The sequence below is a fragment of the Nycticebus coucang genome, chromosome 14 (assembly GCF_027406575.1).
Source record: "Nycticebus coucang isolate mNycCou1 chromosome 14, mNycCou1.pri, whole genome shotgun sequence".
Taxonomy (NCBI): domain Eukaryota; kingdom Metazoa; phylum Chordata; class Mammalia; order Primates; family Lorisidae; genus Nycticebus; species Nycticebus coucang.
The window spans coordinates 15219979-15247289 of record NC_069793.1 but is presented as its reverse complement, the minus strand read 5'-3'; the positions used below and the strand labels follow the sequence as shown (position 1 = coordinate 15247289).

The 27311-nt window shown below is 47.9% G+C and overlaps 2 protein-coding genes across 6 annotated transcripts in view; both read right to left on the bottom strand.

The window, feature by feature from the left end:
• Positions 1-19209, bottom strand: part of APLNR (apelin receptor) — a 34890-nt gene extending 15681 nt beyond the window's left edge. Inside the window, exon 1 of the mRNA XM_053560026.1 lies at positions 19160-19209. The gene's annotated coding sequence lies outside the window, so the exon portion shown is untranslated. The remainder of the gene's footprint in view (positions 1-19159) is intronic.
• The window catches only part of TNKS1BP1 (tankyrase 1 binding protein 1), a 55596-nt gene that overhangs the window by 6390 nt on the left and 21895 nt on the right, over positions 1-27311 (bottom strand). For 4 of the 5 annotated variants that reach the window (XM_053560020.1, XM_053560025.1, XM_053560022.1 and 1 more), the window contains exons 10-12: positions 26806-26963; positions 26467-26538; positions 25601-26022 (exon numbers count right to left, since the gene is read on the bottom strand). In XM_053560020.1, the coding sequence (XP_053415995.1) occupies positions 26478-26538; positions 26806-26963 (219 nt within the window). In that variant the 3' untranslated portion in view covers positions 25601-26022; positions 26467-26477. Of the gene's footprint in view, positions 1-25600; positions 26023-26466; positions 26539-26805; positions 26964-27311 lie in introns of those variants that run through there. The other variant, XM_053560021.1, reaches the window with a different exon arrangement.

Sequence of the window (27311 nt, the reverse complement as noted above, 5' to 3'; positions counted from 1 at the left end):
GCTACTCAGGAGGCTGAGGCAAGAAGATCACTTAAGCCCAAGAGTTTGAGGTTGCTGTGAGCGGTGATGCCACAGCAGCACTCTACCAAGGATGACAAAGTCAGACAAAGAAGATGAAGATGAAGAAGATGGAGACAAAGGAGACGGAGGAGGAGGAGGAGAAGGAGGGATCAGATTTCAATATGAGCTTTGGAGGAGATGAATATCCAACTCACAGAATCCAAGTGAAGATGACAGGTCAACAAGAATGGATAGTCAAGGGCTTGGGGATGCTGCTTACAGATCAAATAACAGACACAGATCTTACAGCCCCAGTCAAGCTTTCAGATGATTGCAACCCCAGCCAACACCTTGACTAAAGCCCGAGACTCTAAGTCAGAAACCCCCACCCAAGTCATAGCAGGTTCCTGACCAGAGAAACTGTAAGACTGAAAAAAATGCCTAATGTTCTAAGGTGCCATGTTTGGGGGTAATTTTTTCCTTTGCCATCAATAACTAAGACAGAGTCCATGCCAGAGCCTTGAGGACACCCTCCCTCAATAGCTGGTAGAGGAGAATGCAAAGGAAGGAGAGAGCAAATAACCCCAGGCGTGAGGGGAAACCCAGGTAAGGGCCAAGGGTCTTATTCCATTCTGTGTTGCTATAAAGGAATGCTTGAGGCTGAGTGGTTTTTACATTAAAAGAGTTTATTCAGCTCATGATTTTTGTGGCTACAAAGTTCAAGGCACCTGTATTCACTGAGGGCCGCAGGCTGCTTCCACTTATGACAGAAGGTGAGCGGGACCTGATATGTGCAAGAGAGGGGGCAGGTGCCAGGCTCTTTCTAATGACCAGCTCTTGTAGGAACTAACAGAGTGAGAATCCACTCGCCCCAAGAAAGGACGATAATCTATTCGTGAGGGATCCACCTCCATGACCCAAACGCCTCCCTTTAGGCTGCACCTCTGATAGTGGGGATCGGATTTCAATATGAGCTTTGGAGGAGATGAATATCCAACTCACAGAATGCAAGTGAAGAGGACAGGTCAACAAGAATGGATAGTCAAGGGTGTTGGGATGCTGCTGACAGATCAAATAACACAGCTGAAAAATACCTGATGGACGTGCAGATACGGAAGTCACTGTGGCCTTAGGATATAAGCTGGTATTTCAGAACTGACAGGCCTAGAAAATCCCCTCAGAATGAAAGGAGGAAAAAAGAAAGGAAGAAATATAGAATTTCTACTGGAACTTTGACAGTGAAAGCAAAAAATAAATAGGGCAATCAGGGTAGCATGGAAGAAATTTTTTTAGCCCTGCTCATATAGAAGGGGCATCACTCTAAGAGAAGTGGGCCACTGTCCCTGCCCCCAGATCTGGGTAAGGGGTTCAGAGATTTTGGCCAGGGAGAGAGGCAGCTGATAAGAACAAAGACCTCTCAAGCACTCCACAGAGTGCTTTATTTGAAATAGAGTGTAAAGAACGTCAAGTCTCAGTAACAAGGGGGATGCTGGTGGTCAGCGATACCTGGGGGACTGGTAGCTCCAGCAGAGGAACAGGAAAACCCAAAGCCAGGCAGATCACCAAGGTCAGAGACGGCTGAGAAGAGCCTTCCTGGGCTTGGAACAATCTCAAAATCTTGCCTTTAAAACACCTCTGCAAAGGGTCCTGAATTTAATTAAATCAGACTACAAAGCAACTTACATCTCAGACCATTGTCAAAAACAATAGAGCAAGCAGATGAAAATTAGTGGAGGCTAAAATCTGGATGTGATAATAGCAGAGGCAGACAGCTTAACAAAGAGGTATGTGAGAGAGGCAGAGTGGCCGGCTAAAACTAGTCATGGGAGGTGGGGTGGTCAGCTAGGGAGGTTGTATTGTATATGAAATGCCTCAAATAGGCAAATCTATAAAAAAAAGAAGTATGTTAGTGGCTGCCCAGGGCTGGGAGAGGAAAGGAGGTAGGAAGACAGTGACTGCTAATGGAACTGGGGGCTTTTCCAGAGTGATGAAAATGTTCTACAACTGATTGTAGTGACGATTGTATAACTCTGATTATATTTTTAAAAAACATCAAGTTGGAGACCAACCTGAGCAAAGAAAGACCCCATCTCTACCCAAAATGAAACGACTAGCCAGGGGGCTGTGGGAAGAGCCTGCAGTCCCAGCTTCTCCAGAGGCTAAGACAAGAGGATGGCTTGAGCCCAACAGTCTGAAGTTGCTGTGAGCTATGACAGCACAGCACTCTACCCAGGGTGACAGAGTGAGGCTGTAAATAAACAAATAAATAAACGTTAAAAAAAAAATCAAATCGCACACTTTAAATGGGTGAATTGTATGGTATATAAGTTATACCTATTTTAATAAAGTTGGTTGTTTTTTTTTTCCTTAAAAAGTCAGTGAAACGGGGCGGCGCCTGTGGCTCAGTCGGTAAGGCGCCGGCCCCATATACCGAGGGTGGCGGGTTCAAACCCAGCCCCGGCCAAACTGCAACCAAAAAATAGCCGGGCGTTGTGGCGGGCGCCTGTAGTCCCAGCTGCTCGGGAGGCTGAGGCAAGAGAATCGCTTAAGCCCAGGAGTTGGAGGTTGCTGTGAGCTGTGTGAGGCCACGGCACTCTACCGAGGGCCATAAAGTGAGACTCTGTCTCTACAAAAAAAAAAAAAAAGTCAGTGAAACGAATCCAGTTGAAAGGAGTAAAGTAGGAGAAAGCAAAAAGAAACAGTACCAGGTGGCGGGGGTGGGGGGGGGTGGGGGAGTCCCCAGCGGCAATGGCAGGACAGAAACTGCTCGCCTGGAATGGGCGCCAGTGTCGGGAGGTCTGAAGATCTGGGTTTGAGGGCGGCGCCTGTGGCTCAGTCTGTGGGGCGCCGGCCCCATGTGCCGAGGGTGGCGGCCCCGGCCGAACTGCAACCAAAGGATGGCCGGGCATTGTGGCGGGCACCTGTGGTCCCAGCTGCTCGGGAGGCTGAGGCAGGAGAGTCCCTTGAGCCCAGGAGTTGGAGGTTGCTGTGAGCTGTGTGAGGCCACGGCACTCTACCGAGGGCCATAAAGTGAGACTCTGTCTCTACAAAAAAGGAGAGAAAGAAGAAAAAAAAAAGATCTGGATTTGAGACGATGGCCGTTTGTCTGGGTTGCTGGGCACCAACCCCCACGTGGTTTGAAAGCTCACTGGGAAAATGATGCTGAAGAGAAATAACTTGGGCCAGTTTAAAACCTGATGTCTGAGAAAGCCTGGAGAAGGCTCACATCAACTCAGGCGGAGCAGCAAGACCAGAAAAATGCAGCTCTCCCTGGCCTCTTCAGAAGGCTTTCAATGATTTTAATAAAGGTGCATCAGCAAAATGCAAAAATGCCAAAAGATAGGGTTGAAAGAATCCCAAGTCTCCAGGAAGAATGGATAGAGAGAAGCTGGGTAAAAGGTAGGGGGTTGTTAACAGATGGTGGATGGGTATTTAGAAAGGGGGAGGGAAAAACTCTTCCATCCCTGCAGGGGACGTAAGCCAGGTTTCTAAACTAACTATCTATCAGAAGTTCAAAGAGCTTAACCCCTCCCACCTGTTGACTCTGCACATAGGCCTAGGGTGGCCTGTCCAGGCCTCAGGGCTTGGGCCCTTTCCATCTTCGGTGGTTTCGATGAGTCCCCAGGGATCACGAGCCTGCGCTTTCCCCTAGATACCGTAGGATCAAGGCCAGGTGCCCGGCTGAGAAGCCAACCTGTCTACCTCCCTCAGCTGTTCTGACCTGGTAGGTGAATGGGTAGACAATGGATAGCAGGCCTGAAGTTCGAGGGACTGGATGAGGTCCAAAGTGTTGTGGAGGTGAGAGGAGGATCACTGAAAGCCGTGTCCTGAGGTTGCCTCCCACTCCCCACTCTGGCTCCCCTCCTCCCTTTGGTCCTCCCCTCAGTTTCCAAAGGCTTCTCAAACATAAGCACTCCTGGAGGGGGTGGAGGACATGGTTGCCAGGCCACTGAGGAAGGGACAGCCTTATTCAGACCCAGAGACCAGCAACAAAGAAAAGAGGAGCAAGTCACCCTGGAAGGGCAGGAAAGGGAAACTCTAGCTCCATCCCGGACCATACAGAATTAGGAGTCACTGTCAACAGGGTGGCTTCCTGGGCATGTAACCTGTGCAATTTCTAAAAAACGGCTCCCTGGTTGGTTTAATGTTCCACTGTCACTGTCCTGAGATTCTTAGTGGGTTTTGAATAAGGAGGCCAGGCACAGTGGCTCACGCCTGTAATCCTAGCTCTCTGGGAGTCCGAGGAGGGTCCGATGCTTTGCTTGAGCTCATGAGTTTGAGACCAGCCTGAGCAAGAGCGAGACCCAGTCTCTAAAAAATAGCCAGGCGTTGTGGCGGGCGCCTATAATAGTCCCAGCTACTTGGGAGGCTGAGGCAAGAGGATCACTTCGAACCCAAGAGTTTGAGGTTGCTGTGAGTTATGACTCCATGGCACTCTACCAAGATTACAAAGTGAGACTGTCAAAAATAAATAAATAAAGTTTTAAATAAGGGACTACACATTTTTTTCACTAGGCCTCACAAATAATGTAACCTTCCCTGCCGTGTAAAAAACACTCACCTGTCTAGAACATGGCCAAAGAATAGCCAAAGGAACAAAAATGGCTTCTGTACAGTTGGAAAAAAGTTCTATACAGTGGAACAGTGGCGGTGCTTTTATTGTCCAAAGACTGCCGGTCCCCTGAGGAGAGGGGATTATGCTTCCTCCCCTCTCTGACATCAGAGGAAATGCTTCACTTCTAAGCAGAGGCTGGAAGACCCTGCACATGGTTTACCACATGTTATTTTCCTGTTTTATGAAACCAGTAATGCCCCATAGAAAGGCTACCGTATCAGCCCCCTGTATCTGCCCTGGGGCAGTGCTACAGCTGAACAGGAGGTGGAAACGTGCCATGAGCAAGAGATAAATTTGGTTCCATGAAGCCACTGCAATTCAAGGGTTATTTGTGACAGCAACATAATTTTAACTTACCCAGCGGATACAGAATGGCCTCATTTCCCAGGACCACGTCACCAGAGTGTGTTGGAACAAAAACATTTACACAGACATGGTCTGCCTGCCCAGGTGATTCTCAGAGTCCCCACACCTTGACCATGCCATTTGTCTCTGCCAAGAGCTTTGCGCAGATCCCCTCTGCCTATTTTAGCTGCTCACCATCCTCCTAGACACCCCTGGAACTCTGCCTCTTCCGCTAACCCACTCATCACCCCACTGACTCTGGAGCACTCTCTCCGTCCTCTCAACTACTCCGCCAGTCATTTTCTTGTAAATTACCTGCCTGTTAGTTAATTCCTGCCTGATATCCTCTCTCATGTTGTGTTTTGAGGAGATATTTAAATCTCATTATTAAAATAATCATATCTTTATCTTATGTCATTAAATGGGCCCATGGAAGCAGCACCTTCTTTAATGCAAACTGAATTAATCAATTAAAGCTAAATGTAGTAGCCTTAAAAGTAACCCGTTGGCTTTGGAGGCCTCACTTGGGTTCCCAGGGGGGAACCCACATAGCCTGGGAGGAGTAAGGTGGGTAGTCAGCCTGGCCAGTGAATATGGAGATGAAGTTTGAGAGAATCTGTATGCAGCTGATAGTCTCCAAAGATGGTGCCAGAGATTCCTTCCCTCTATGCTGTCTTTGCAGGGGTGCCACTCACCTCCTCCTCCCCACAGGCCCAGCATCCCCTAAACTCTGCATCCCTCAGAGAAACTGTCAACAGAAATTGGGGGAAAGAATTGATCCAGGGGCATCAGCTCCTTTCAACCCCCTGGCCAAGTCCATCCCTCTCATTCTGCACTAGGAAATTTTCTAAAGCTGTAGCAACAAAAAAGAGAAAACCAAAAAGAGAATCTGCTGTGTGTCAGGCCCTTGAGCCAAGCGTTGCAGGTACAAATGCTCACTTAATATTGTGGGACAACTTTAGAAAGTGAGCACTCCCATTTCCCCGAGAAGGAAGTAGGCTTCAAGACTCCATATGCCACGTTCAAGGTCAGTCAGCCACAAGGGCCAGTGTTCCTTTGCTTGTGATATGCATGCAGCCGACTAATTCTGCAATGGTTTTGCAAAGCCTCTGGTGGACTCATCCCAGCTATTCTGATTGATGGGTATGACCTCCTTCTCCTAGATGCAGAGCTGAGCCCTGGATGTGACCTTTGCCTCTGCCATCACACTGACAGTGGACAGCAGGACAAGCATCAGCAAAGCGCAGGATTCTCCCCGCTTGGCCTGGCAGACTTGTTGGCATGGCTGAGCTGGCAACAGGGTGCTCATGCCGGGCGGCTGAATAATCAGAAGCAGTAAGGCCTGAGCTCTAACCACTATCATTTTAAGGACTATTATGCACAGTTATTTCAGCTAATTAAACCTTGAATACCTGCCAGCTCAGTTTCAGCTCAGAGAGGAAATGCAGGCATGCACCATCTCAACTTCCCCTCCAGTCCAGCCCCTCCACCCTGCTGCAGAGGTCACAGAGCTCAGAGCCCAGGTGAGGGGGTAAGTAGGGCAAGGGTGGAGGGTCTCCCCTCGGGGACAGGCAGGTCTGATCTTTGCCACAGGAAAAATTCTCTGACCTTTTTTACCTCCCAGGAATGGGCAGTTACAATCTGTTCTTTACAGGTTCACTGAGGAAGAGCCCAGCCTAGCTTGAAGCCTGTGTTAATGCCAGGAGCAGCGCTGGGCCTAGCTCTGTGGCTGGTACCAGTGAGGACCTGGAGAAGCCCCCTGCTGCCTGAAATGTAGCTTTACCGCATAAATGAGGAGGAAGCGCAGCCTAGTTCTGTGCCCATCCAATAAAGTAGCCACAAATCACACAGAACTATTTAAATCTTAATTAAATTAGATTAGATTAGATTAAAAATTCAGTTCCTCGGGCACATCCTAGCTCTGCAGGCTATTGTACTTGACAGGCAGCTCCAGAGCAGCTCCATCATCTCGAACGTTCTCCTGGACAGCACTGGCCACAGGACTGAGGACAGGCACGCTGATAGGACTCTCAGATGCAAATCCCAGCTCCACTGTTTACAGGAAACCCAGGCCAGCTACTGAACCCCTCCTTATCCTTGGTTTTCTCACCAAAATGGGAGATTACAGAGAAAGCTCAAGGGGATGTTGTAAAGACTAAATGAAAAACATTAAGACGCCCAGAACCCAATGCCGGACAATGGTAGACGCACGCAAATATCAGCCTGTACTCCACCTTTTGGGATGTATGTATAAATTCACACTCATATGGGGCTTCTCAGTTCTACAAATGGATTTCAAAATCACCATCTCATTTGCACTTCTCAAAGGAGTCAGCTGAGCCCAAGGTCATGGGACTTCTTGAAGGGATGGCAGAGCTAGGACTTGAACCAAGAGATAATTCAGCAGTCGTGCTGGTAGACTCCTTCACCCTCCATGCTGTTTTGGCATTGGCATGACCTCAGGAGGCCAGTAACCTCCCTCCCATTTTAAGAACAAAGATATGAGGAGAGAATAATAGTCCTCGCAGCCCTGCACAGCATTTACTGTGCGCCAGGCATTGTCCCGGAATCTCCACAACCCAGTGGAGAGGGGACATGTATCATTCCCATGGTAGTGATAATGAAGGTGAAGCACAGAGAAGGTAAGTAACTTTCCTAAAGTCACACCCAAGGAGTTAGGACATGAGAACCCAGAAAGTCCGACCCCCAGCCCGGCTTGAGAGATGTCACAGTTCACCCACCCACATCCCAGTAGGAGAGATGAAAGCAGGTGGAGAATGAAGCTCCTTTGTTCCCAGGCCTTCTCTATTTCTCTCTCCCTCCATCACCTGTGTCCAAGGAGAGGAGAATGCAGGCCCCTCTCCCCTCTCAGGGGGCTGTTAGGGGAAGGTGAGGATGAGCTACCTAGGAGCTTTCTGTCAGGCGAGGCAGGTATCTTTCTCTGCCTCCCTCTATCATCTTGCCTTAGCTCCCGTGGGCTACAGTAACAAAGTACCAGAGAATAGATTATACAAATTTATTCTGTCACAGTTGCAGAGGGCAGAAGTCTGAGATGAAGGTGTCAGCAGCTTGGTTCCTTTGGAGGGCTGTGAGGGAGGGGGCTGTTCCAGGACGCTCTCCTTGGCTAATAAAAAGACACCGTTCGAGGTGTTGTGAGCTGCAACACCATGGCAAAGTGAGACTCTGTCTCTACAAAAAAAAAAAAGACACCGTCTTCCTGTGTCCCCATGTTGTCTTCCCTCTGCACAAGACTGTATCCAAATTTTCTCATTTTATGGATAAGGAAAATGATACTCAGAGTGATATAAAAGCCATAGGGAGTGGTGAAGGCATGCATTAAGGGTTACGGGTTCCAACTTCTCAGCTAAACATCCAGATGCTTCATCCTATTTGTTTTGATGATTATATAAAATAAATAATAAAGCTTTTCTCTGAGTAGAAAAATAAAAAAAAATGACTGCCAAATCTCTCCATCTCTCTCTCTCTCCTCTGTTCCCCCCACACACACCCCGCTCTGTCTTACACAGACACACACACACACACACACCAGCATTTCATTCACGCTGAACTTATGCAAAGAGAGGTGAAGAAACCCATCAAAAGTCATGTACCCAGCATATGGCAGGGCTGGAGTTTATTCATGGATATGCCTGACTCACTCCCTATTTTCTCCACATTAGATTATGACAGGATAACCAAAGAAGGAACCCACTACCCTAGAGAGCTTAGAGCAGAATCCTGGGAGGAGTAAGGTGGGTAGTTGGCCTAGCCAGTGAATATGGAGATGAAGTTTGAGAGAATCTGGTTGTAGTTCATAGTCTCCAAAGATGGTGCCACAGATTCCTTCCCTCTCTGCTTTCACTCACAACTCCTCAAGAAGCGAGGTCTCCATTTCCTCTCCTTTATGGTTGGCCTTATGGCTTGTTTTAACCAATAAAATATGGTAGAAATTACACTGTGCCAGTTCTGAACCCAGACCCAAAGAGGACTAGCATCTCTGCCTCCTTTTTCTAGAAGTTGGTCACCATGTAAAAATCTAGGTACCCTGGTCCTGCCATGCTGAGGAAGCCCAATGTAGCAATGGATAAGGACACGTGGAGAGGACAGGGGACATGTGGAAGAGCACCAAGGTGCCAGATATATGAATGAAGCCCTCATGAACCTTCCATCTCAGGGCAACTTCCAGCTGAATGCAACTGAGTGAGTGAATACAGCAAACCAGAAGAACTGTCCCCCTGAACCCTGCCCAAATTCATAGAATCAGGAGAAATCATAAACCATTGTTTTAAGCCATCAACTGTGAGGTAGCTTGTTTTGCAGGAAGAGTTCATTGAAATACTACCCAGAGGGAGAGGAGATATGGAGGTGTATTATGAGAAACAAGCAGAGGGTGGGGAGGGGAGCCAGGCAAAAACCAGCAAGAGGACACTGTGAGCCTTAGCTGGGCAGATGAGGTCTCCTATGGGCTGGCCCCGTGATGCTCCCTGGGGCTCCAGGCACACACAGGTACGTGCTGATCTCTAACTTTCCTACTACTTTGCTTTTGCATGTGCCGTCTCCTCCTCCTGGCCTGCTGTTCTCTCACTTGCCCTTTCAGATCCAGTTCAAAGGCAGACCAAAAAGCCCTTAGAGCCCTACTTGTGTCTGTTTTTCCAGCCGCATCTCACACCATCCCTTCTCCTCTCTGTGCTGCAGATACATAGATCTTGTTAGTTCTTTCCATGGGCCTCACCCCTTCCCTCCACTGTTGCCTCTGCTGAGGAGGCTTTCCACACTCACTCCACTCGGCCTACTTAATTCCTGCTCCTCCTTCAATCACCATCTGAAGTACTTCATCCTCAGATAAGCCTTCCCTAAACCCCAAAGCCAAGTCTGGCTCCTTCGTCACTTGTTCTCACAGCATCCTGTTCCTGCTCTGCATCCATAGTTATTCTGAGAAATCTGATGCACTTGTTCCCCTCTAGACTATCAGCCCCTTGAGGTGAGGAACTGTATCAGCTTGTGGTCACCACCACATCCCTGTGCTTAGCACAGTATATGGCACATTGTAGATGATGGAATGAGTATTACCTCCTCTCAACAGCCCTAACTGACATTCCTCTCCTGAGATTCAGGTTTCCTTTCTCCTCTTGATTCCGATGACACTAAGTTTTTATTTTATCTCTGCACATATTATACTGAGTTGTTCTAGGTATGTGTGTCAGCCCCTATAAACTGTAAGTCTTTGAAGATAAGGCCCAGGTCCCATGCATTCTTCTACCCCGGTAGAAGAGGAGAGGGTAATGTAAGAGGAGAAAGTGGAAATACATCCTGGTGGTGAGATTCCCCATCTCATAGTGTTCAGAGGGCTAAAGACACTTTTTAGAGAACCAAGGTACCAATCAGGACACTCAAATAGCTGAAAAGTCCGGCGGCCTTCAGGTATGGTGAGATCCATTAGCTGACAGACAATGGCATCAGGAAATGGCCTCTGTCCTATTCTCAGCACTATGCTTTGCTGTGTTAGCTGTGCTCTTAGAGAGACTTTCTCCCTATTCTTAACAGCTTCCAAACACTCGGGAGTATATCCTTCTAACTGGGAGTCCACTGAAAAGAGAAATTCTGTTCCTTAGTGGTTTAAACAAAAGTTCATCAATAGGTCCCCATGGACCAACTTGGTCATATACTCACCCAGAACCAATCACAGTGGCCTAAAAGAATTGATTCTGTGATTGGTGAGGCTTAGGTCATTTGATGCTGGAAATGAAATTGGCCCTGATGAACCAATGGACTAGGAGTGTGCTCAGTAACCAGGGCAATGGACACAGCACAGGACCCACCATGCTCACTCTGACCCATCTCTCCTAACAGGCCTCAGAGGCTCCCAGTCACTAAGACTCTGAGATCTCACTTGAGTGAAGCACAACCTGCTTCCCAGCATACTGCTCTCCTTGCACCAGCCCAGAATCCCAGCAGCCTGAAAGCCGAAGACCCGACTATGGTAACTGGGATGGAAAGTCCCCCACTCCTCCCCACCAAGCTGCTCACACAGGGAGGACCCGCCCAGGAGAAGCACTTAGCCTTGATGCTGGCTTCCTGTCACTGCCCTTCCTATCAAGACGTCATTGGCCTTGGCTCCTTTCCTGATTTTTCTATTTTTTTTTTCCTAGTTCCTGTTAAAGAGGCAGCAGGACCATAAAAGGACTTCTCCAATAACCCTAGTGTTTCAGGCTCTGTTAGTTAGAGACTCCCTTGCAGATTCAGAGAATGATATGTATTAAGTTCTTCTTTAGTTTGTTGGATGGGGGAATGGAAGGATGAATGGGTGGGTGGGGGGATGGAGGGATGGAATGAAGGCTGGATGAATTGGCTCCAGGTGCCTTCAGAAGCCCCTGTCTCTACATCTTCCATATGTACCACCCCAGGCTCCAGATTGCTGTAATGAAAGAAAGCACTTTCCTTTGTCCTGAATTCAGTTCCTCAGTCCTCCTTTATCATAGCAATGAATGATATTTAACACGGCTAATTTGTATCAGGTACTTGCCCTATCACAGGTTCCCAGCTAAGTACTCATCAATCTTCACAACTCCACAGTCTGGTTGCTGTTATTGTCCACAACTTGGAGCAAAGGAAACCAAGGCTCAGAGAGAGTAACTTGTCCAAGGCACACAGCTTGGCAGAGCTGTGTTTAAATTGTGTGACCTTAACCACTATGGGACAGGCCACTGTGAACAAGGACTCTAGTTCTGTCCCTACCAATTTTCTCATTCTTCTTTTAACATGTATGTCTTTTTTTTTTTTTTTTTTTTGTAGAGACAGAGTCTCATTTTATCACCCTGGGTAGAGTGCAGTGGCGTCCACAGCTCACAGCAACCTCCTGCTCCTGGGCTTAGGTGATTCTCTTGCCTCAGCCTCCGGAGTAGCTGGGACTACAGGCGCCTGCCACAACACCCAGCTATTTTTTTGTTGTTGCAGTTCGGCCGGGGCCAGATTTGAACCCGCCACCCTCGGTATATGGGGCCGGCGCCCTACTCACTGAGCCACAGGCACCACCCTAACTTGTCTGTCTTTACTTTTGCTACTCTGCCTAGAACATGGTCATAGACTCTCCTTCCCTCTGTAGGGAAAGAAAATGTATTTCTTGCTCTCTGTGTAGACTTAGAGCAGGAAATATATTTGTCAGAGTAGCATTAGGCTACACTAAACAAATAAGCCACCACACCTCCATAGCTTATCAAAATAAAGATTCAGGTCTTGCTCACATCACAGACTGACGTGGGTAGAGTGGTCCTCCTGCATCTTAAAAGTGGCCTCCAACAGGGAAAGGGAAAGATAGAAGAGGGACATAGGCTCTTAGTTGTCTCAGCCTGGAGGGACACATGTCATTTCTGCTCACATTTCACTAGCCTAACCAAAGATTTGTGTGGACACTTAGTAACACATCCTATCTCTCTGCCACAAATATCCACACTGCTTCTGCCACGGGGCAAACAGAAGATAAAGGCTCATTCCGCTCAGCCAGTCACTGCAAGTTGAGGGGATGTGTACAAAACAGCCAAGATCCAGGCTGGTCACCGGGGACCAGGAAAGAATGGATGTGATTCTAGGATTAACCAAGTACAAAGCTCCAAAGCCCAAAGCTTGGGTGGTACCTTATTTCTATTGTCCTGAATATTGCTCCGAAGTGAGCCAACACTAAATCTCTTGGCTAAGACTCACAACTCTCGTTATCTGGATTTAGGACTGTTAATTACAGGATTTGACCCGAATTAAGTGAACAATGTAATAAGAATAACAATCCCTGACTTTTGAAACTTTAGAGTTTACAAATCTTACTTACAGCAATCATGTCATTTAACCCTCGAGATAACCTTATGACGTAGGTGTGCTACCTCCATTGTACGGTAAGGAAATTTATAGGATGATGTAATTGACCAAAGTCACCCAAAACCAGGGCCCACTGGAGTACTTCTCAGGGCTGATTTTCTAATCCGTGCTCAGGGCTCTTTCTTCTGCAGCTCAGTACCTCCCATGTAAATTTCTATGGAAACTGACAATGTGAAAAAAAAAAACATCAACAGGATTTGGATTCAAAACTGTGGGTGCTCTGTGCACCAATAAGGAGGAGCTTAAAAGTGCAGGTGTTGAACTCAGACAGGGTGGGTTTTATTCCTCGCTCTGCCACCTGCTAGCTGGGTGATAGCTGGCAAGTTACTCTATCTGGGTTCACTTCCCTCGCTTGGAAAATAAGAGTGGACTATAACTAACCCATGAGGTTATGATGGGGATTTAATGAGATAAAGAAGTAGAAAATGCTTAGCACAGTGCCTGGCTCAACATCAGAACTTAATAAACATTGAAAGATGTTGCCAAAATCTTTCTGGGAGACAAAAGGATGCCACTATCCCTTCCTTGCTCCCCAGGGCATCATCGTATCTGGCTCCCTTACACGCTTGGCTTCAGCCAGAGAACAACCTGACCACCTAACCCGGCTTCTCTTGCAAATATCTGGAGAAGGGAATGTTCTTTCCTTTGAGAATCAGCACAGGCCATTGCCCTGCTATCCTGGGGCCTTCATCTCAGTTTTGCTGCCACCCAGGGGCCACTTTGTACCATGCCAGTGTCACTCTCAAAAGTGCTCCTTTTAGGATAGCAGCTTTCAAAAGGAAGTGGTGGAGGAGAGGGAGGCAGGGGGAAAAGATACCAACTCTTGAGGGTGGGCTAGATTTGAGGGTTGACACTGACGTGGCCTTCACTCCACACCTCCTGAGACCCACTGATTTAGGCAAAGCTGAAAAGCCAGATGAGGAAAAAGGGAACCAGGAGGCGCCATCTGTTTTCTGCAGCACTGGGGAGGTATGCAAGCTGCTACTTCCAAAGGGGCGTCAGCTCCTCCTCAAGGGAAAGGCCAAAGATTTGTTTCTCATGCGATTCTCCAGCCAGTAAACACAGGAACGGGGCATTTTGAAATGGCCTTTCTGACAGATTCTTAAAAATAAACCAGCACAAAGTACTTGTATGGAGAATATATAAAGAACCCTGTCAACCCAACAATAAAAAGACAACTCAGCAAAGTGTCTAAACAGACTTTTTTCTGGAGAAGATCTATCCAAAACCAATAATTAGCAAATGGAAAGGTTACAAACAAGAACTGCAAAGCAAAACCACAAAGACGTACCATTTCATGGGCTAGCATCAACAAGACAGGTGTGGGTGAGAACATGAAGAAATCAGGACCCTCATACACTGCTGGGAGGAATTTTAATGGGGACAAATTCTTGGAAATCAGCCTGGCAATTCCCCGGAAAGCTTAAACATAGAATTACCATACGACGCAGCAATGCCACTCCTAGGTATATACCCAAGACAAATGAGGACATGTGTCCACACGAAAACATGCACACAGATTTTCATAAAAGCATGATTCATAATAGCCAAAACATGAAAGCAACCCAAACACCCACCAAATAAAACATGATATAGTCACAATGGAACATTATTTGCCAATAAAAAGGAATGAAATACTAATGCATGCTACAATATGAATGAACCTTGGAAATATTATGCTATGTGAAAGCAGCAGTCACAAAGAACCACATGTTAACGTGATTCCGTTTATATGAAAGGTCGGGAACAGCCAAATCCATAGAGAGAGGCTGAGGCAAGAGGAGGCTGAGGCAAGAGGATCACTTGAGCCCAAGAGTTCGAGGTTGTTGTGAGCTGCAACACCATGGCAAAGTGAGACTCTGTCTCAATAATAATAACAATAATAATAATAAAATAAAATAAAATAAATCAAATCATACTCTTCTTTGTATACCTGCTTGAGACAAAGGCACTGTCCTAGCCCCTGCATTCCCACCAATATGGAGGATTGCAGAAAACAAAACGAGACATCTGGAAGGCATTTTATTGTGGCATGATCTCCATTTCCAGAGGGCTTTTCAGTAGCTGCAGCAGCTCCTTGGCAGCAGGTGGCACAGCCAGGCTCACTACAGTGTCCCAAGGAGATGACACAGCTCTACCAGCCCGGGTGTGGCTGTGAGGCCAGGTGGGGGGTGAAGCTCTGCCAGGTCACTCATGCGCTCCAGACCCACAGGCACCTGCTCTAAGCAGAATGAGCCTTGGCAACAAATAGAACCAAGTTGGCACCAGGTCTCTTCCATCTCTTAGCTCTTTGACCTCAGGCCTATATTTATCTATTAAAAAATTCAATAATAATGCCTATCACAGAAGCTACCTCCACTCCTCCCCTCCCCTTAGTTTTTGTTTGGCTAACATTTATTGAAAGATTCCTGTGGACAAATGCTGTACATGCATTATTATTTCTGTTCATTTTCACTGCAGCCCTGGCTGAATCCAGGACTGGGCACTATTATGCCTTTTTTTTTTTAAGAGACAAGAGGAATTGAGGTTCAGGAAAAAAAGGCAAAGTCTCCATTGTCACACAGCTAGCAAGTGGCAAAGCCACTATACTCACCTTTGTATTAAATGTCATTTTATCCTATATAGCTAAGATGACATTTCATAGGTAAAGAGCATGACACAGAATTGGACCCTCAGGAAAGAGTTCTAAGGGTCAGAGTCCCAAAGCCTTTCTCCTTGAGTGGTGTCCCTGTAGAGAGGCTACAGACAAACACATGGCCTGAGAAGGGTAGTATTTTTGATAAGCACATCTCTTGAGCATGATGTGCCTGGGGCTGTGTTAAACAATTTATTTGCACATTCCAGAGGCTGGCTGTGCTTCCTTTAAGCACATGCCCCCTCTTCGGTAGACCCTGATGGGGAGGCAAAATCCAAGTGAGGAATCTCATCTTTACCAGATGTCTTTTGCTTCTATGGAGAGAGGGCAGAGAATTGACACCTGGACAAAAACAGATAAGAGAAGCTCTGAAGAGAGGACCAGAGGACAAGGGAGGGACCAGGCTGTGAAACAGTCAGTAGACTCAGGACAGCAGCTTTTCTTGTCATTTCCCAGCAAAAGCTGTTCCAAAAACCAGCTACTTCCCACTCTATTTTCCAGTTATTATTGCTATGTAACAAATTATTCCCAAACTTTAGCATTTTAAAACAACTATTTTATTACATGCCAGTACTCTTGTGGGCCAGGGATTTGGGCAGGACACAGGCTGAACAAGGTGACTGGAGGGATGACTTGTCTCTGTTCCGTGATGTCTAGGCCTCAATTGCAAAGACTTGGAAGCAGGGAATGATTTGATGGCATGGGCTTCAGTCCTCTGGGCACATTCGCTCATGCTGGGAGACCCAAAGCTGGGACTGACAACAGACCACCCACCTGGGCCACTCAATGAAGTTTGGCTTCCTCATAGCATCGAGGCCTTGGGGTGCTGAGACTTCTTACACGGTGGCCCAGTGCTCCGAGCACCAGGGTTCCAACTACTAAGATCACGGTTACAGAGGACTTTGAATATGTTTTACAACCTTCACATCCTGACTTTCAGGGAGGAGCCAGATGCAGGGGCATTGGTAAAAGAGATTGAAAGAGGATCCTCCTTGACCTAGCCACCCATTTCCAGAAGAATCCCACGGTCGAATCTCCCACGCACACTGACAAGAGAACGAAGCCAGATCCAAGAGTGCCTGCATGCTGCAGGATTTCCTTTACGCAGCACTCAGGAAAGACTAAAGTCAGAACAGTGGTTACCTGGGGGTGGGGAGCAAAGGGGCACAAGGGAGGAAGACTGCTGGGCTTCTGGCATGTTCTAGATCTTAATCCTGGGGGGTTATACTAATGCATTCCTATGTAAAAAATTAATCAAGCTCTACACTTAGAATGTATGCACTGACCACACTATGCATTTTCTACCTCAATAAAAAGTTTTAAAAAGAATTACCCAGCCAGAGCACTGCCCCAGCCAGATTCGCATGCCCAGGAAAACAGATTCCCAGTCCTCTCCAGTCCTCTCCTTTCAGCAGATAGATGGGGGCAGGGTGGGCCGGGGAGCTGGAATCAGCAAGGTTCCTAGGAGGTGGGGCCTGTTCACCCTCCTCTGCCTTTCTGCCCCCACTGCCTCTCAATTCCAGGATCCAAAAGTACCATACGGGGAAGGCCATGCCCTCGTTTTATGGCAGTGGGAAGCAGGAAGCAGAGAGGAAGAGGGACTTGACACCCACCCACGGGAGGCAGTGTGGCGCCTCTGGAAGGCCAGCCATGCCCCAGGGCAGGGCCCAGGCTCCCCAGATAATGAGGGACCCTGCTAAAGGCAGAACTGTGCTCCTCCTCGGATCTTTCTCTTCATTCCCCATCAGACTCTACTTAGGGTGGGCTTTATGTAACTATGTCTATCCAAATGAGTGTTTCTGGATGGCAGGAAGGTTCTCCAATTGATAAGTTTCTGGGACCCAGCCAGCTGGGAGAGGATTTTCCACAGAGCCCAGGCAGAGGGCCAATGCTAGCCCCTTCTTGGGGCGTGGCCCAGATGACCAGCCCTGGAGCCTGCGGGCCTGAGATCTCACCCCTCCCAAAAATACCAGAGCTCTGGTGACAGGAAGAAGAGATGTTTTTGCTTTCCAAGGGTCCTACTGAGGTTCAAACCAGAAGCCAGCACCTTTAAGTCCTACACTGCGAGGCCCAATCTTGACAAGCAAGGCCTTTCCTGATCTGGCTTTGCCCACCAGAGGCCCATTCTCCCCCACTTCCACAGTCAACTCCTCTCCTGTTATGCGCTAAATTGTGTTCCCCTAAAATTCATATATGCAAGTCCTAATCTCCAGGCCCTCAGAGGTGACTAAGTTTGGAGATAGGGCCATGAAAGAAATAAACTAAGTTAAAGCCGTCAGGGTGGGCCCTAATCCATTCTGACTGGTGTCTTACAGGAGGAAATTTGGACATACACAGAAACACTGGGGAGGGTATGCTCAGAGGAAACAGCACGGAAGGCACAGCAAGAAGGCGGCAGTCTGCAAGCCAAGGAGTGAGGCCTCAGTGGAAAGTAAACCCACCAGCACCTTCCTGGCTCTTGGACCACCAGCCTCCAGAACTATGAGAAAATAAATTTCTTTTGCTTAAATCTGTGACATTTTGTTATAGCAGCTCCAGCAAACTAACACAACTCCCATCTTCTGAGTGCTACCTTTTCCTCTCTCCTCCTCTGAATCCCTGGCAAGCTCTGCCTCTCAGGCTTTCCTTGCTAACTACTCAATGACATGACCTTTCAAGCCACCGAGTCAGCAAATTGCTCTGCACAGGCTTGCACTATACTATGTGGCCACTGTCATCTCTAGGGCACTTTATTCTGTCTTACTTTCTTGCTAGACTTTGAGCCTGGAAACAGGGGCTGCCCCTGAGTTATCTCTGCATCCCCATCACTAATGACAGATGGCTCCATAACACATCTAGAGGAGTGAATTGAACTGCGGACGTTGCAGAGGGCCTCAGCATCCCCTGGCACATCTTCAGTCCTCAGCACCCAGGGCTTCCCTTCAGTACACCCACTTGCACCTCTACTCAAACGCTAAGAAAGGCCTTGAGGTCACTGCCTTAAGAGATTGTACACAGATGATTCCAGATTTACAACAATAGCTCAGCCTAGAATTTTTTTACTTTAAGATGATGCAAAAGCTATATGCATTCATAGAAAGCACACTTCAAATTTTGAATTTCGATCTTTACCTGGGCTAGTGATACATGGATCAATATTCTCTGGATGCTTCCTGCCACGGCTCCTGGTCAGCCAAGTGATCAGGAGGGTAAACAACCCATACCCCACAGGGTACCATGTTGCTAGGTGACTTTGCCTGTAGGCTAATGTAAGTGTTCTGAGCACATTCAAGGTCAGCTAGGCTAAGCTACCACATCAAGTAGGTTAGGTGCACACATACTAAATACATGTTCAACTTAATGGTATTCTCATCTTATAGTGGGCTTATCAGGGTATAACCCTACAGTAAGTTGAGGAGCATCCATACTCTAAAAGCCCAGGGAAGGGCAAGGCTTACCCTAGAGACTTGGGTTGTAGGTGATGACAATGCAGGATGCAGGGGCAGAAATAGCAGACTTGAGCAGGGGGAGGCCTTTCCCACCTTTCCAGCACCCCAAAGCTTGAGTCAGTAGCTCCTTCTCTCACTAGGTGAAACCAGCCCTGAGCTGTCTACAAATCCACAGAAATGGGTATGTGCGTGTGTGCGTGTTGTGTGTGTTGCAGAGGGTTGGGGGAGGGGGCATGTGTGCATCTTGGGGAGGAAAAACCCTAAACTCACCCAGCTGGAGGCTTCCAGAACCCCGGGGAGAGCACAGTCTTTGAAGTTCAGGCAGACCTGGTTAGAAGCCTGGCTCCTTTGCTGCCAGCTGATCAAATGAGCTGAACATTTAGATGAAAGGGTCCAGCACAGCTCCTGGAGCTGAACATTTAGATGAAAGGGTCCAGCACAGCTCCTGGCCTTTCTGCGAGATACCCTTCATCGGGGGGGGGGGGGGGGGTTATTCTTCTGAAGGCCATCTCACCTAGTCCTGAGTCCAGAGCACAGAAGGCAGTCTGACTGGGACCAGGCTGGCTGGGGTTAATAAGAGAAACACAGGCTATTTCCCAAAAACAAAAGGCTGAGTCAATAAATCTGCAGCCACAGCCATTGATCAATGAGGGCAAAGGCTCCTGAGCACTGGGAGTGCCCAGCCAGCTCCTCTGCAGCATCTGGAACAGAGCCGTCCAGGAAAGTGAGGCCAAGGCTTAAAAGGCCCTCAGGCACGCCTGCCCTGGGGTCGATATCCTCAGGGTCTCTGCCCTCAAGATCAGACTCCAAATTACAGGGCATCAAGTGGCTCCAGCCCACGTTAAAATTCAGCCATCTATGAACTTGGACTAAGAGGGAAAAGGTTCACTAATCTGTAGCTGAAATGTAGCATTTCTTTCCCTTATGAACACAGGCAAGAAACTACAGGAGAATGGGGAGCGCCTAAGACTTTGTCAGCAAGAATAACGACAAGAATTTTTCACAGTTCATTACAGGCATGCAGAATTCTCAAAACACTGTTTACCTTAAAATTGTAGTAATGATTGGGCCTACCACTAAATCTTGCTGTTTAGTACATTAATGAAAAAGTACATATATTACTATATAGAATTTGGTTTTAAATGGTTTGATAACTGTACTTCCATATAGTTAACTTTGTTGTCCCATGTGTTTTATTTTATCACGCCAAATGTATCCATGTGCATTCCTATTGTGTTTTAATCCCTGCTGTAGATGGGGAAACTGAGGCCCAGAGCAGACAGAGCTTCTCCTGGATGGATGGATGGATCTATCCACAGATGGGATAAAATCATCACAATAACGATAATAACCCTCACTGACATCTTAGCCTGAGCCAAGCATTGCGCTAACCAATTTAACTCTCACAACAGCCCTGCGAAGAATATAATGTTATAGTTTCCATTGAAGACTGAGGCATAAAGGTGTGAAGAGATTTACCCCAACCTACAAAGCCAGTAAGTGAAAGAGCTGTGATTCAAGCCTGGAGCCTGCCTCCGAAACCACTCTGGTCAAGCTTGGTTTAATGCTGAGCTCTGGGATCATAAACCAAGTTCTACCACCTGCAAGCTGGTGACTTTGGGCTTCTTACTTCACTACCACCTCATAGTTTTCAGCCATAACATTAAGACAGTAGCATCCCATCTATCATGGGATCATAGGGGGATTGATAAGGCATGCAAAGCATTTAGCACAGTGCCTACCACAGAGTACATGCTAGATACTTTTGTTTTTACTGAATGACAATACCAAGGCACAGACCCATTTAGAATGGTGATATGTGTCTCTGTGCCAAAAATCCCCAGAAATAAGGAAATAAAAGCAAGGCTGGTACCCCAACTCCTGGCAAAATTGATGAGTGTCAAGAATTAACAAATGCCCATTGGAACTTTGCTCTCATTTCAGGGGATGGTAATGAATAAGGGGATAGGTTTAGACTGAAGTAAATGTATGGAAGTGCTAGTGATCAGTAACTTCCTTCCAAAGGGGAGAGCATGGGCTGGTGTGGTGGCTCACACCTGTAATCCTAGCACTTTGGGAGGCTGAGGTGGGTGGATCACCTGAGCTCAAGAGTTCAAGACCAGGCTAAGCAAAAGCAAGACCCCACCTCTACTGAAAGTAGAAAAAAAAAACTAGCATGTGGCAGGTGCCTGTAGTCCCAGCTACTCAGGAGGCTGAGTGAAGAGGACAGACTGAGCCCAAGAGTTTGAGGTTGCTGTAAGCTATGACACCATGGCATTCTACCCAGGGTGGCAGAGTGAGACTCTGTCTCAAAAAAAAAAAAAATAGAGCATGAACAGTGTGGCAGAGAATAACTTTACAGTGGAGAAAACTGACAAATACTACTTGGGCCAGCCAATCAAGGCTACAGCTAACAGTGATAAGTCACACTGACAGCATTTACCTTCGATATAATAGATGTAATGTTATAGATTTACCTCTATCTTGCAAAAACCCATAACTCCAAGTCTAATCATAAGAAAAATAGCAGGCAAACTCAAACCAAAGGACATTCTACAAAACACCTAACCAAGACTTCGCAAAACCATCAAGGTCATCAAAAACAAGTCAGGGAAACTGTCAGAGCCCACAGAGACATAACTAAACGTAATGCTGTATTCATAATATGATCCTGGAACTGAAAAAGGGCATTAGGTGGAAAGGAAGGAAATGTGAATAAAGTATGGACTTTAGTTAACAATATAGTATCAATATTGCTTCATTTGTTGCAACAAATGTACCATATTAATGTAAGATACTAACATTCAGGGAATCTGAGGGCGGGGTACAGGAGAACTCTGTACTATCCTTTCAACTTTTCTGTAAATCTAAATCTATTCTAAGAAAGAATATTCTATTTTAAAATGGTGGGCCAGGCACAGTGGCTCATGCCTGTAATCCTAGCACTCTGAGAGGCCAAGTTGGCAAGACCACTTCAACTCAAGAGTTCGAGACCAGCCTGAGCAAAACTAAGACTCTATTAAAAATAAAAAAACTATTTGGGATAGTGGTACACACCTGATGTCCTTGCTATTCTAGAGGCTGAGGCAAGAGGACTGCTTGAGCCCAAGAGTTCGAAGTTGGTGTGAGCTATGATGCCACTGCAGTCTACCCAGGCACAGAGTGAGACTTCTGTCTCCAAAAAAAAAGGAAGAAAGGAAAGAAAAAAGAAAAAATAGCTGGACATTGTGGCAGGTACCTGTGGTCCCAGCTACTCAGGAGGCTAAGGCAGGAGGATCACCTGAGCCCAGGAATTTGAGGTTGCTGTAAGCTATGAGGCCATGGCACGCTACCCAGGGTGACGGCGTGAGACTCTATCTCAAAAAAAAAAAACAAAACAAAAAGCTCCTAGTATGTCTGATGGTAAGGTTATAAGCAATTTCTTTTCTTAGTTTTTTTAAATTTTTTTGGTTTTCTGGGGTTTTTTAAGACACGGGGTCTATTCCAAGTACACTGGCTATTCACTGACGTGCTCGTACCACATTGCAGCCCTGAACTCCTGGCCTGAAGCAATCCTTCCACCTCAGCCTCCTGAGTAACCGGGTCTGTTTTTTTAAGTGGCCTACAATGAATATGCTTTGCTTTTCAATAAACATTAAGAAAAAAATGAATGGATGCAGGGCCCTTTGGAGACAGAGTGCTACATAAATAAAAGTATTAGAGTCGTTCCTTGGGCGGCAATTAAAGCCCACTTGATCATTCCGTGCCTAGGCAGCTCTGGCCACCAGGGACTGGCACTCTCCCAGGGGAGGGTGGCGTGCTTCTGAACCCTGCCAGCATTTTTCCTGCCTGTGATCAGCACTTGCTGGCAAAAGGGATGCCAGGAGCCAGGGCAGCTGCTGCCTCGGCCAAAGGGCTGTCCCAGGTGAGCCTACACTGCTGGCTCAGAGGCCTCAGAGGCAAATCAGCCCCAGGAAAATCCTGTCCACCAGCTTCCAGTCCAAGTGTCTGCCTGCTTTGGGTCATCAGCCCAAGAGGCAGAGGAGGGCTACAAATGGCCCTCAGCTTCCACCCTGTGAACAAAAGACCAGCCCAGCCAGGAACTTGTGCTTTGTCTCAGGTACTCAATTCACCATTAACCAGACCACCCAGACCTAGAACAGTCCTGGGTAGGCAGATTCTCTATTTTTACACCTCTTTTAAAGCTAAGACTCAGAGCGGATCCCCAGCTCGCATGGGTCAGAGCAGATATAAACTCTGATCTGCTAACTTCTCCAGAGTTGTCCAAAAGGACACCTGTCCCTCATTCTCTCAGGGACAGGCTGTGACTGTGGCAGATGGCTGGAACACACGTGGGAGACAGGGCACTGGAAAAGACAGAGCCACCACCCCAATACCAAGGGTTCCATGGACAAAGTCCAGCTTGTTCTCATACCCAAACACCAGTTCCACCTCCAGGATCAGGAGGAATATGGGGATCCCCCCCCAGGACTGCCCTCTGGGATCCACATCCAGTCAGTACCCAAAGGCATCTTCTGCCATCCTGGTGTCCAACTCCTATGTGGACAGACTATCCCCTCAAGGAGGGCCTGAGAAGCAGGCCAGGGGAGATGCGGTACTGAGACATTTCCACTGTAATAGGATTGGGACCAGATTCTCTCTGAGAATTATAACAAGAATGCCGGGAGGAACAGCTCAGCTTTCTAACAGGTAGAAAAGAGTTTGATTTTTTATGAACATTAAGCTATTACCATTAAGTGGTCCCCACTTATTCTAGTGACACTTCCAGAGCTCACTCAGCTCTTCATAAATCAAAGCGACCTTTGATCAGAATTGATCAGCCTGCTTGACTGTCCAAAGTATTCCCTAACAGGGGCACCCAAGGGACTTTCAGCTGTTTCCAAAACCCAAATTCAGGCTCAAAAGACCAAGACCCGCCCCACTGAGGCCACTCCTGAGAACCCTGGATGCAGTCTGAAAAAAGGCTGCAGGACATGAAACGACATTACTTTCCCAGATACATCACATCAGCCACCTGCCCCTATAGTCAAAGCCTGTGTGCATTGCATTCCTCTCTGTGACTCCCAACAAAGGCTCTGAACCATGGTGGAAGAGTGTGGGACACCCCAACTCACATTCAGGACTTAGCTCTGCCTTCCCTGGGAAATGGGGCCCTGCCTCTTCTCCCCCCACAGCACACAGCCCTGGCACTGGGATCAGCCCAGGCTCCATTTGTTCCTCCTAATGAGTCTTAAGTGTTTGGCTTGGGTTTCTGCCAGTCCTACTCCTGTGGGGAGGAGGGGGCGGGCAAGAATGGGACAAAGCTTGTGCCAGCTTAGCTCTGCTAGGCCCGCGGAGGACTGGCACAGACCCATCCAGGGGTGCAGCCAGACTCCCACTTGAGGCCTACAGCCTTTCTCCACCCTCCGCTTCAGGGCCTTCCCACAACGCAGATTCCTGCATACATCTCCTGGACTGGAATACTGTGGGTAGGCCCAAGAAAGTGCATTTTTAATAAACACCCCATGAAATTGCAATGCACAGTGCAATTTCAGGGGCCCTGCTCTTAGAAGTCAGTGATAGGGATTTGGGCTGATTTGTAAATTGTGTGCACAACTTTGGTCAAATTCTCAAATTTGGTCAATAGTCCCCACCCCTCAAAAATAAAAACCAAAAGGTTAAGAAGCACTGGCAAAGGAGATGGTGTCTCAGTTCAGTTATCTCCTATTGGTCACAACTCAGAGGCTCCATTCAGGCCCCCTGTCAAGGCAAGGCTATAGGGCCCTCTCCTTTTCTCAAGCCTCAGGGAATAACACTGGTCCTCAAAGTGGCCAGTAAGTCTGGGAAAACCAGGAAGACAGAGAATTAGGCTCAGGGACAATAGGATGCCAATAGCCAGGGGATCAGGTGAGGAAGGACAGAGCCTAGGGGACATTCCAGAATTCCTGGGCTGAAAGGAACCTTAGATATCAAAGGAACCAATCCCCTGGCAGGAAGGGTAAATTTTTACCAACATCCAGTCCTCTCTAGGCACACAACCAAACCACATTTCCCACTCCCCCACAATTAGTAGGGGCCACAAATTGACTTATGCCCTATGGAATATGGATCTCTGCTATGATCTGAACATTTTTGAGTCTCCCCAAAACTCCTATGTTGAAATCCTAAACCCCTGATGTATTAGGAAGTGGGGCCTTTTGGGAGGTGATTAGGTCATGAGATTGGAGCACACATGAATGGGATTAGTGGCCTTTTGTAAGGCAGAGAGCTCCTTGCCACCACATGAGGACACAGGGAGAAAGCACCATCTATGAACCAGTATTTTATATTAGCAACTTAAGTCTCTGTCTCTCAAGAATGCTACAGAGGACTCAAGGCCTCAGAAGATCCTGAGCCACAACAGGGAAAGAGTCTGGGCTCTGAAAGACTTTGAGGCACAGAGTACCCCCTCGCACCAACCCACTCTGACTGTGCCACAGGTGAGACAGGAACATTTTTGTGTTAAGTAAGCTACTGAGATTGAGGGGTGTAGGAGGTGCAGCATCTGAATTGGTAATCAGCCTACTGTAACCAATATACCCAACTCAGGAACGCTGAGCCCAATGCGTAGAAAGGAAATGACATCCCCAATGTCAGAGTGAACCCCAGGTAAGGCAGAGCAATTTCTAACTACAACCTTAGACGAAAAGAATGGGCAGCCATGACCATACCCCACAACATGGACAGCACCAATTCCCAAAAAACTTTATTGTTTCAAGTGGCAAAATGTCACTGGTCTCTGTGGGGCACCTGGTGGGGCAGAGAAAGACCTGGGCTGGGGTAGGGGTAAAACTCTGCCCATTACAAAAATCAAAGGCTTTTATAAAAAATGCTATAAATTGGTATCAAAAGAAAACCCAAGGGAGGCTGGAGGAGGAAGCAGAAAGGGAAAGGAACAAAAACCTTCAACCACTAGAGACAGAACCAAGGCTGGGAGGAAAGGTGCAGGGGTAGGGGTTGGGGAGGTGATACAAAGTGCATAAATGTGCCTCCCCAGACACTCCTCAGAGGGGGACAGAAGCTGCAGCCTGGGGTATGGTGGGGCTCCAGCCGTCTCCTCGCCCGGGGATCCCTCAGGAACAGGCACTGCCTGAGACTGCCAGATGGGAGAGGCCCTGCAGTAGGGAGGGAGGAAAAGAGGTCAGGAGAGGACCCCATGAAGGTTCTAGTTTCCTCTCCCCGACTGTTCTCATGGCTCCCACAGCTGAGTCCAGGCATGAGAAAGGCCTCTGGTGGGACCTACAGCCCCCAATTAGTGGCCCCAGAGGTCACTCAGGCCAGACACAGAATATGGGGGACAGTCCGTTGAGCCCAGGGAAGCAGGCTGGGCTGGAAGCCTTCTTCCTCCTCTTCCATCCCAGGCCTGACAAAACCCTGCCCTATGAACAAAATCTAGGAGAAGTCCAGGTACCCTGAGTCACTAGAGCTTGGCTTCACCTGCCTGTTTCCAGCCTCACATAGACAGGGGGATAGGAGGTACAAGCCGCCTGAGTTCTCCAGGGCAGCCCTGCACACACCCAGGTCCCAGGCTGAGGCCAAGTCCAGGCACCTGCCCTCACCTCAGTGACTCTCAGACCTTCTTCTTCTTCAGCTTCAGGGCTTGCAGCCAGTTGGGTGATGATCCCTCTGACCTAGAAGGTAGAGGGTAAAGGTCAAGAAGGCAAACTCTGCAGAAACTGAACAAAATGAGGAGACAGGGTAGGGACAGAAACCCACCAACCACAAGAGGCAGCCTGGGGCCTGGCTGCAGGGAGCAGAACTCTGCCATCAACTGCTAGCACAGTTCATCACGTCTAGCTCCTCTGTGAGCCTCGGTTTTCCTCTTCTGTAAAGTAGGGGAATTCCCTTTTCAGGCTACTACAGTGGGGTCAGTCAATACCAGAGCTCAGGGCACCTACCCTGAGGACTTCTCTGGCTTGGGAGGTAACGCAAGGGGCTTCCCCAGCCCCGGGACTTTGCAGGACTTGGAACGCTGCACTGCGGACTCCTTCTGGCTCGACTTGCTCTCCGCCAGCTCCCCCTCCTCAGCTGAGCGGTTCCGGGAGCGCAGCTTAGCCTGGGAGACAAGTCCAGATGCAGACAGATGTTAGAGGATCAGACAGAAGGATTCACAGAAGGCCAGACCTTCTCCCAAGAGTGGGCAGTCCCCAGAACCCAAGAGACATCCCCTGCACAGTCTTTTCACCCCAAAGAACATGGAATCACTTAAAAGATGCACTTCCCTCCAAGCTGAGCCAAGCCTTGCACACAATAGGTCCTCAAAAAGATACTGATAGATTGAATTCAGACAAACTGGGATGGACAATGTCAGTACAGACTTCCCATCCCTGTTCCCTCTGCCTGCCAGGCCTCCCCACAGCCAACTCCTATACCTGCCCCAAGGCTAAGACCAAATGCTTACCAC